This window comes from Oryctolagus cuniculus, chromosome 12 (genome assembly GCF_964237555.1).
Source record: "Oryctolagus cuniculus chromosome 12, mOryCun1.1, whole genome shotgun sequence".
In the NCBI taxonomy this organism is placed as follows: Eukaryota; Metazoa; Chordata; class Mammalia; order Lagomorpha; family Leporidae; genus Oryctolagus; species Oryctolagus cuniculus.
The window spans coordinates 64402188-64413148 of NC_091443.1; the positions used below are offsets into that span (position 1 = coordinate 64402188).

Below are 10961 nucleotides of genomic sequence, written 5' to 3' on the forward strand. Positions count from 1 at the left end.
AAATCACTTACAGGCATAACCTCTTTTTATGAATCCTTCAATCTCTGTACATTTGTTCCTAAAATATACAACCTTCAATTTTTAAGAATTGATTTTTGAAAAAAATGAGTTCTTTTCAAAAAAATCCTGTCATGTACTTTTTGTTTTCTGTCATGTACTTTTAAAAAAAAAATCACATGTACTCTGATGTCTGTTGAAGTGTTTGTTTAGTTAGAATATTTTTAGAAATGATGTGAGGCGTCAAAAAGGCATCCTCTCCTGTTTCATGTTGTCTGTGAGTCAGCCTTTGCATGTCTCCTGAGAGTCCTGTCATCAAACTTACTTACTTTGCACGAAGTAGCAATTTTTAATGTATGTTCACATCCTGAGGTGTTAGTAGAATGCGGGGAGGTGGGGGGGATCCTTGGAAAGGACTTGGCTTTTCTTAAAAAATAGTTTTCTGAATTTCTGTGATTTCTCATCTTCTGGGCAGGTTAAATTTGATTTGGTTTTAGTGTACTTTTTATTTATTTTCATTTTGTTAGGGAGAGAGACAGAGACAGAGTCTGGTCATTCATTCCCTGAATGTCCACAACTGAAGTTGGACCGGGCTAAAGCCAGGAATGTGGAACTCAATCCAGGTCTCCCACCTTGGTGGCAAGGACCCAATTACTTGAGGCATCATCTGCTGCCCTCTCAGTGTGCACATTTACAGGAAGCTGGATCAGAAGCAGAGGTGGGACTTGAACCTGGCACCCTAAAATACAATGCCTGTGTCCCACACAACATCTTAACCACTGCGCCAAACACCTGGCCCAGGAGTTATCATTTAACATAGTTCTTTTTGTTCAGATCTTAATGTTCTACCTCAGAGGTGGCTGTATTTGGGTGTAATCCCGTAACACCCCACCAAAATGACTTAATCAGTAAGGAAGTTCTTTGCCTCATGATACGAGACGTCTGAGGGTAGGTGGCTCAGGCTGATACAGTACCTAAATGACGTCCAGGAACCAGGCTCACCGCACAGCCCCAGAATGAGTGCTGTGCCACCAACACGTGCTGTATCTGCATCTGGGCGGGCAGTGTGAGGAAGAGAACAATGCGAAGGACTGTGTCGTTGTCTTTCCCTTCCTGTCCATCAGCCTTGCCAGAGAGTTCTGCTCACACCGTTGTCTAGAAGGGCCTAGATGAGAAGATAAGGGTTTCAGCTTTGCAGCTGTTACCTTAGAGGGTATCAGAGGAAAGGGGGAATGGGTAGCTTTATCTCTCATCTCAGTAAAAGAGCCCTCTGACCCCCACATCACATAGAATTTCTGGCTCTCGGTCCTGCAGGTGCTGCGCATGATGGTTGGAGTGAATATCTCAGATGAGCAGCTGGGCAGCATCGCAGACAGGACCATCCAGGAGGCTGATCAGGATGGAGACAGTGCCATATCTTTTACAGAATTTGTTAAGGTTGGTTAGTCACCTCTTGGTTTTGAAAAAATTAAATTTTCCTGCACAGGAACAAGAGGAGAAAGGTAAGAGCTTGGGGCTGCCTGCAGCCTTCATAACTGTAATATATTTTTGTTGTTTTTTTCTCCCTCAGGTTTTGGAGAAAGTGGATGTAGAACAGAAAATGAGCATCCGATTTCTTCACTAAAGGACAGAGACCAAATTGTTCCTTGCTTTCTCGTATTTAAGAACTGGAACCTAAGAGTCCTTCTGTCCACCAGCTGCCCCTAAGCCCCATCATTCCCCTTCTAAAGTACTACTGCTGTTGCATGACTACCCCAAATACGTTCTGTTAACACAAACCTGCCTTTGGTGTATAAACAGGGCATTACACAACGGTACACCCAGTCTGTTTCTGTTCAGTATCCATACGTGGGTTCTCCACTTATGTCTGTCATCTCCTGTGCTGCTGCTGAATGCCACACATCCATCTGGTCTGCGAAAGTGAGAGGGAACCATGCCAAGAACCAGCAGGCTGAGCTCTTTGCGTGAGTCTAGACTGTAGCCATGCTGCCTTCCCTCCAACGAGGCTCCAGCATGCTTCGTCTCCCTTTATGTCTGTCCTTTGCTTCCTACTTCTCCCTCACACCCAACCTACTGTTCACTTAGTCTTTCTGTCTCCTGCTTTTTCTTGAGCCTCAAATTCCCTCTGTTCTGCTTGGCACCCCAAGCTATGCCTGTTGATTATATTTCTGACTTGGCAGGAATAGTGCGGAGGTCTGGCTGAGCTTATCTACCTTCACTCTCAAATCGGTCTCTAGGATGCTGCCTTTTCAGGAGCTTTGCAGTAATTAACACTTCTCTCAGAAAGGGACCATCTCTTGGTCCTCTGCACTCTGTTCTGTCATCAAAGGGCTTCTGGGTGGAAGTGTCCATCCTGAAAGGTGGCCTTGGTGAGAAGTGTGGAGCCAAGTATTCTAGGTGATCTGCCCCAGTCACCCTACCTCTGGCCTCTGATTCTCCACTACATGGCTGTCTAGCTAATGCAGCGATGACTATTCAGAAAAGAGCCTTATGCCTGCAGGTTTGCTTGTTTTGGGGACATTGTCACCACCAGAATGGTTGCTCTGAACAATATATGTGGGGACTTTCTCATGGCTTTTTGAACAAGGATGCTGGGCACCCTATACAGCCTTCTGCATTCATACCATTGCAGCATGGTTTATGCCTCAGTGTTACATGCACTGGAATGTTTTTCACTTCACATTTCCAAGTAGAAAGATTAGTGTTACGGAAGTGCCTAACTTATCCCAGTCTAAAAGATTTAAAGATTGTCCTCAGCATCTTGAAGTTTTGCACAAAATTCTTTATGAAGAATTTTTTATACTTGGCAAATGTTAATGCTGGAAGCCATAGACAGCTCCTAACACAGGTCCAAAGCATTGAATGTATTGTATCATTCATTGCCTGGTTACATTAGCTTCCTAGTTCCTCCTGTAGACCACTGCTAATCCCTTAGAAATAAGGGGTCTGGCACCACTGGCACAACCTAAGGTGGCATTACAAGTCTTTGAGCAAGCCAGAGCAACTTCTCTGCCAAAGTCAGCTTAACCTAGACTTTGTTGAATTAATTGTTGCCATCCTAATGTCTGCCTGAATGAGTCTGTTCACCTATACAAGTATATCTGCCCTCAGCTGACTTTCTCTGATCGCTTGCTTGCGTGCTTGCTTGTTTCCTTGCCTTGGAAGCCTATCCAACATGCGTACACAATTCTTTAGGAAAGGTATTGCTTAAAAAAAAAATCCCTGTGGAGGGATGGGGAAGAGTAGGGAACAGAGGACTGGCCAGGCTGGATGACTCAAGTCTAAATGATGAGGACTTCTTTATGAAGTACCAGTCTGACTTTGTGATCAAGTGATGTAATATAGGAATTGTATAAAAGGGAAGAATTAATACTGATCTGTTAAAGAGGTACTTTAGAGGCTCCTTGATTTGCATATTTAAATAAAGTTCCTAAGATTATGGCTTTTCCTCCCTTTTGGCTGTATAGCAAACTGTTTTAATCCACAGTTGTGCCTTATTGTCCCATTAAAATTGTATTCTTCAATCCATCAATAAATACTTGTGGTTAAAAAAAACTTGATTTTTTTCTGTGTGTTTTACAAAAAATGTTATGTAACTGATACTCCTTCTAGTTTGAAATCACAAATGATGTCTCCCTTACTCAGGTTTATGTCTGTACTATCAAATGCAGATCTAATCTGCTGCCTGGACATGCGAAGTGGAGGCATTCAGGTAGGGGCTGGTGCTGTTTTCCTCCAGGCATAGTTTGTCAGCCTTGGCCATTTCTGATTCATTCCAGGTAAGATTCCATTTATATTCTTGACTTCTTAGTTTCTTGAATGTTTAAAAGGGGTAGGGTGGGGGGCTAAAAATAACTGTATCTGCCTGTTGCTTGTTACTGAGTTGCCCAACCCTCATTCACCTGCAGCCTGTCTCAGTGATGCACTCAGCTTTCACATGGTCACATTGTCCAGATTGTGGCTGCTTCGTCAGCCCAGGGTACAAGTGCCTCCTATGACTTGAAGACTTCGTAGTATACCACAGGACCAAGAGCAGTAAACCACTGCAGTTAGTCATCTGGAGTTACAACCTGATGCCTGCTTGCCCTTGTCACACCCTTCTGCCTCAAAAGTCCATGCAAATGACTTCCAGTGTTTCAGCTTTTCTTCACTTTGGGTCGAATTTTGAGATTTGAAGAAAGTGGGAGATAGCTGGAGTAACCATGCAGTTTTGGAGGACCTAATATATAGATAAATCATCATTACTGAACTGAAATTCTCTAAATATACATTATTTTGCAGAAGCTTTAATAAGTGATTCAAACTAAAGATGGCTGGTGATTGCCAATACAGATCTGTCTAGGAGAAATGCCAATTGAATTATTTTCTTTTTCTTTTCCTCCACACCTTAATGTTACTGATTATGGCCACAGGTATACCAGTCTGTGACTAAAATAAAACTTAATTGATGCTGTAAAAACATTAGAACATTAGCTAGATTTTGGGTAAAATCCCTGTGACACTAATTTTATTTCCATTGCTCCCTTCTGGTCTGTTCATGCGTTATGTATTTGAACATAATGGAATATAACTTATCAGGCTTTTAAAAATCAACATATTGGGGACAAGCTTGTGGCATAGTGTGTAAAGCTGCAGACTGTAACACCGGCATCCCATATGGGCACTGGTTCTTGTCCCAGCTGCTTTGCTTCCAATCCAGCTCCCTGCTAATGTGTCTAAGGGAGCAGCAGAAGATGGCCCAAGTGCTTGTGCCCCTGCATCCATGTGAGAGACCTAGAAGAATCTCCTAGTTCCTGGCTTTGGTCTGGCCCAGCCCTGGCAGTTGGAGGCATTTGGGAAGTGAACCAGTGAATGGAAGATCTGTCTCTCCCTCTCTCTCTATAACTATGCCTCTCAAGTAATATAAATATTTAAAAAAAAAATCAACATTATAATATTCCCTCATACCATCTGTTCTTTCTAGTTTATATTAGTGGGTATGTGATGTTTCATGAACCTGGTGTAATATTTATTTTCTTGTGTATACATTGCTTCCAATTTTATGTTGTAAAGTGTTGATACATGACTACCTTTCTGCGTATAACTGAAAAAATTTTACAGAAATGTTATTAGGTCAAAGTTAAAACATCTAGTTGCAGCTTTTGACAAGTTTCAAAAGAAGTTAACCCCACAATTGAATAACTGTGCTTTACTTTCAGTGTTGTTTTTGCAATGTTCTTTGGAGTCCCTTGTTTTTTCCATGTTGATTTTAGAATATGTTGTCAAGTGTTGTATTTAAAATACTGTTAGAATGGATTCTGTTGAGAAGCAAGTATTGATTGCAGCAATGCCTCAGGAAGTAATGCCTTTACAAACTGGTTTTCTGAAGGGGCCATCAAAGGAGGTACTTTTCTCTGAAGGGAGGAGAGAACTTCCACTTTGGTTATGTCCTTGTCTTAATACTGATGGAGTTGGTGCACTCAAAAGGCTTCCATAGCCTTGGCAGCTCATGACAAGAGCCTCGGGTGATCACTGATGTCGTAAATAAGAGTGTCAATTGACAAATGAACAATGTGTACTTGCTCCACATGTAGGACCTCTGTCCTTAAGGAGTTGTACTATGAGAATTAATGGTAAAACTAGTCTTCAAACAGTACTTTATACTTTGTGTGTCTGTGTGGGTGCAAACTGTTGAAATCTTTACTTAGTATAGAGTTGACCTTCTGTATATAAAGATAATTAAAAATGAACCTTAATGAAGAATGGGATGGGAGAGGGAATAGGAGGTGGGACAGTTTGGGAGTGGGAGGGTGGGTGTGGGGGGGAAGAACTGCTATATTCCCAAAGTTGTACCTATGACATTTATATTTATTACATAAAAGCTTTCTTTAAAAATGTTTTTCTTAGGCTGCAATCAGCTATTTATGCTACTTCCTAAACACTAAAGAAAAATTGCTTGGAAGGAAGTCATTAGCACTGGGCTGAAATTCCCTAAATGAACATTATTTTATCTGTTCTTTGAGTTAACAAGTGATTCAAACCAAAGGTGATTGGTGTTTGCCAATCTAGATCTATTAGGAGAAATGCCAATTTCATGATTTTCTTCCACACCAAGCAGTGATGGGAGATTTACCTGAGACGTTTTTAAACCCCTGCAGGCTGTTCCTTCACAGCTCCGGGAGGAAGGCAGGCTGCAATGGCATTTCTTTGCATTGCCATAAGTGATGGTCTGGCATTTTTGTTGGAGGTGTATTTATTTAGTAGAAAGGCAGAAAGAGACAGACAAATCTTCCATTTGTTGGTTTACTCCCTAAATGGCCACATCAACTGAGGTTGGGCCATGCTGAAGCTAGGAGCCAGGATTGCCATCTGGATCTCCCACATGGGTGGCCGGAACCCAAGTACTGGAGCCATCATCTGCTACCTTCCAGGCTCATGAGCAGGATGCTGGACTAGTAGCTGGGCAGCCAGGACCGGAACCAGCACTCTGGTATGGCATGTAGGCATCCCAAGCAGGGGCTTAACCTGCTACACCTTAACACCCACCGCATGGAAGTTAGCCTTGAGATGCCTATACTCTTTGGTTTCTAAGCACTCAGCTTCTGTCACTGAAACTAGCAACAATGTTTATTTGAAGACACATTGACACTTCCCATCATACTTTGCAGTCTGTTCAGTAAAATGGAAATTAAGTAAAACATTCTTGATTACAGCAACAAAAAAAATTTAGTTACTTCATGTAATTCAGGCTTAGTCTAGATCCTTGTAACTCAATACTGTATGTATAATTCGTTCATCTGTTTGACACTACTCCCCAGCAGAATTTTAGAGTAAGTCATTACATGGTGTATGAAGACATGCAAAAGAATATTTTTTAAAAAGATTTATTTATTTGAGAGGCAGAGAAAGAGGTCTTCCATCCACTGGTTCACGCCCCAAATGGCTGCAACGGCTGGAATTGGGCCGATCTGAAGCCAGGAGCCTGGAGCTTCTTCTGGGTCTCCCACAAGGGTGCAGGGGCCCAAGGACTTGGGCCATCTTCTCCTGCTTTCCCAGGTGCATTAGCAAAGAGCTGGATTGGAAGTGAAGCAGACAGATAAAACTGGCACCCATATGGGATGCTGGCACTGCAGGAAGCTGCTATGCCACAGTGCCGACCCAAAAAGAATATTTTTTAAAAGATTTACTTATTTTAAAAGCAGAGTTATAGATAAGGAGAGCAGACAGAGAGCGAGCATTGGTTTACTCACTAAATGCCTGCAGTAGCCAAGGCTGGGCCAAGCCAAATCCAAAGTCTGGAGCCTGGAACTCTTTGAATCTGTTCACTTGGGTGGTGGGGGTGTAAGCACTTAGGCCATCTTCCACTGCTTTCTCAGGCATGTTAACTGGATCGGAAGTAGAGCAGCCTGGACTTGAACCAGTGTTGTAGGCAGTGGCTTATCCCAGTATGCCACCATGTTGGCCCCATTAAATTATTTCCCAGAAGCAAAATAGCAAGGGTATTCAGGGCACCTTGTTATCTTGGCTGGTTGTGGAACCAGGGAAAACAAAGATGGTAGCTATATTCAGATTTCAAAGAACCTGTCCTTGAAAGGTTCTCATTTTTCAGAACAGATAGGGTAGTTTAATATAGGATTTTAGAGCATGGACTTTGGAAACAGATTGGGTGGCTTCAAATTCTGATTCTGCCACTTAACCGATCACATGAACTTAGGCAATTCACATAACTCTTCTGTGTGCATTTCCTCAACTATAAAATTAAGGATTATGAAGATCATAAAAATACCAGCTTCAGGCCGGCGCTGTGGCTCAATAGGCTAATCCTCCACCTAGTGGCACCGGCACACTGGGTTCTAGTCCCGGTCGGGGCGCCGGATTCTGTCCCGGTTGCCCCTCTTCCAGGCCAGCTCTCTGCTATGGCCAGGGAAGTGCAGTGGAGGATGGCCCAAGTACTTGGGCCCTGCACCCCATGGGAGACCAGGAGAAGTACCTGGCTCCTGGCTTCGGATCAGCGCGGTGCACCGGCTGAAGCGGCCATTGTGGGGTGAACCAATGGAAAAGGAAGACCAAAAAAAAAAAAAAAAGATTATTTATTTGAAAGGCAGAGTTACAGAAAACCAGCTGATGGAAAAACCTCTCTCTATGCCTTTCAAATAAATAAATCTTTAAAAAAGAAAAGCATTTTCTCTTGAAGATCAGTTGCTTTTTTAAAAAAAAAAAAAGTTTATTTATGGGGCCAGCATTATGGCCTAGTGGGTAAAGCCACTACCTGAGATACCAGTATCCCATAAGGGTGCTAGTTTGTGTCCTGGCTGTTCCACTTCCAATTCAGCTCCCTGTTAATAGCCAGGGGAAAGCAATGGAAGATGGTCCAGGTGTTTGGGACACTGCCACCCATGGCGGGAGTAGGGGGACAGGGAAGGGAAACTTGGATGAAGCTCCTGGCTCCTGACTTCAGCAGAATGAACTGAAATAGCAGAATGATGATCTCTTTCTGTCTAACTGCCTTTCAAATAAAAAAGAATTAAAGATTTTTTTTATTTATTTACTTGAGAGAGTTACAGAGAGGAAGGGCTAGGGCTTCCATCTGCTGGTTCATTCCCCAAATGGCCGTAACAGCTGGAGCTGGGCACATGTGAAGCCAGGAGCTTCTTCTGGGTCTCCCACGTGGGTGCAGGGGCCCAAGGATCTGGGCCGTCTTCTACTGCTTTCCCAGGGCATAGCAGAGAGCTGGATCAGAAGTGGAGCAGCTGGGATTCGAACTGGCACCCATATGGGATCCCAGCACTGTAGGCAAAGGCTTAGCCTACTATGCCACAGTGCCAGACCAAATAAAGAAATAACTTTAAAAAATGTTTATTCAGGCCGGCCCCGCGGCTCGCTAGGCTAATCCTCCGCCTAGCGGCGCCGGCACACTGGGTCCTAGTCCCAGTCGGGGCGCCGGATTCTGTCCCGGTTGCCCCTCTTCCAGGCCAGCTCTCTGCTGTGGCCTGGGAGTGCAGTGGAGGATGGCCCAAGTGCTTGGGCCCTGCACCCCATGGGAGACCAGGAGAAGCACCTGGCTCCTGGCTTCGGATCGGCGCAGTGCACCGACCGTAGCAGCCATCTGGGGGGTGGACCAATGGAAGGAAGACCTTTCTCTCTCATTAACTCTGCCTGTCAAAAAAATGTTTACTCAGTTTTACTATTTGAAAGAGCAATGGAGAGATTGAGATCTTCCATTCACTGATTCACTCCCCAGAAGCCTGCAACAACTAGAGATGGACCAGGGTGAAGCTGGGAGCCAGTTACTGCATCTGGGTCTCCCACGTGAGTGGCAGGGACCCAATCACTTGAACTATGACTACTGCCTCCCACCAACTGCATCAGAACGAAACAGGAGTCAGGAGTGGGCGCAGCGGCATTTTAACCAGTGTCTAACTGCCAGGCCAAATGCTTGCTCCCTGATCACTGTAATTTTACTCAATTTGAAATCGAGTAGTGAATTCCTCCCATTTTTTCCATTTTCAGAACTGTTGGTTGGAAAAACAAAAAACTGCCTTGGAGATCCTAGATCCTTTGGAGTTCCAAGGACCGCAGGATCTGCTTTTTTTTTTTTTTCCCCCAAACAAATCCAAACTGCTATTTCGTAAAGACTGCATCAAACCTACAGATCACACTGAGAATTGTCATCCTAACCATATTGAGTGTTAATCCCTGAAATTCTGGGAAATCTCTTCCACTGAACTATGTCTTCATTCATTTCTCTCAGCAATGTTTTGTACTTTTTAATGTATAAATTAATTTAAAAATATTATTTGAGAGAGACAGAGAGCTTCAATCTGCTGGTTCAGTCCCCATCAAGCACGATGTGAACTGGCAAAAATAAGACTCCCTGGGCTCCGGGGAAGGCTCGCGGGGCGTTCCGGAGGCTCCGGGGACCCACACCAAACCCCGGGTCGGCTGGGCGCAACACGCCATAGCTCTGGGAGCCGTCGCGCGGGGCACCCTGGCCCCACGGACTTGCTGGTCTTCCGGCAGGAGGACGGTTCGCGCCCGGGTGTACCGAGGTCAGCTGCAAACAGCAGCTCTGAGGCACAGTCGGGAACCACCCAGTTGTTTCCCTAAGAGTCAAAGCCTTCGTTCGGCCTCAGGATGAAATGTTAAGAATAGTCGTCCGGTCTACGCAGACTCTTACCTCAAAGTGACATTGTTACAGTCGAATTAGAGTTGAATTGCTCTTGCCACCCCAAAAACGCTCCAAGAGACCTTCTCTCATGTAATTAACAAAGGGTAAAGTTTATTGATGTTCCGACATGTCGGGGGCCCCCGTCCCAGTACAGGCGAGCGGCCTCGAATAGTCTTGGGTTGGGGTTTTTATACACGTTTAAACAAAGAAAATCAATCATTGCGTAGAGCAGACAGTGGTATAGAGTAAACAATTGATACAAGTTAAGTGATTTTACAATCAGTTGATTTATGAACACAGGGAGTATCAAAAAGCCTCCTATTGCCAAAAGGGAGGGCCACACAAGATTGCAGGAACTGCCTTGATGATACCTAGGAATGCAGCCGAATGGTGATAAGGGACACCTGGTGGGGTCAGGGTTCCAGGAGGCAAAGAGATATATGGTGACTTCTTCTATCTTACTTAGGTGAAACTAAGGTTACGCTCACATTGGGGTAATTTACTGACCAATTAACTTTATAGAGAATGGCTATGCAGAGCAAGTCTAAGGAGGTCAGGAAAGTTCACCAGAGGAGGTTGGGGGGGTGGGGGGAAGCGGCTTTTAACTTTTTAACCCTTCAACATCGCTTCCACGCGGAAGGAATTTTACATTCCAACAAAGGTAACACAAAAGAATGTGCCCCTTATTACCTCAACCCAACGACCCAATCCAACAAAAAAGAAAGAGTGGGGTGAGTGCTATTGATCGATGTGCATTCCAGCCAATCTACGGCGGGCGCACAGCGCGCGAGAGCAGGCCCGCGTCCAATCAGTCCCC

The 10961-nt window shown here is 44.3% G+C and overlaps 1 protein-coding gene and 1 long non-coding RNA gene across 2 annotated transcripts in view; one reads left to right on the plus strand and one right to left on the minus strand.

Annotated features, from left to right (window-relative positions):
• Nucleotides 1-3552, plus strand: part of CHP1 (calcineurin like EF-hand protein 1) — a 58027-nt gene extending 54475 nt beyond the window's left edge. The window contains exons 6-7 of the mRNA XM_051822078.2: nt 1312-1434; nt 1568-3552. Coding sequence (XP_051678038.1) covers nt 1312-1434; nt 1568-1621 — 177 coding nt within the window. The 3' untranslated portion in view covers nt 1622-3552. The remainder of the gene's footprint in view (nt 1-1311; nt 1435-1567) is intronic.
• Nucleotides 3553-6844: 3292 nt separating this feature from the next.
• Nucleotides 6845-7345, minus strand: LOC138844672 (uncharacterized). Its single transcript, XR_011380860.1, has 2 exons — nt 7227-7345; nt 6845-7048 (listed from the first exon to the last, which is right to left on the minus strand). It is a non-coding gene; the product is annotated as an uncharacterized lncRNA (long non-coding RNA).
• Between the last annotated feature and the right edge of the window lie 3616 nt (nt 7346-10961).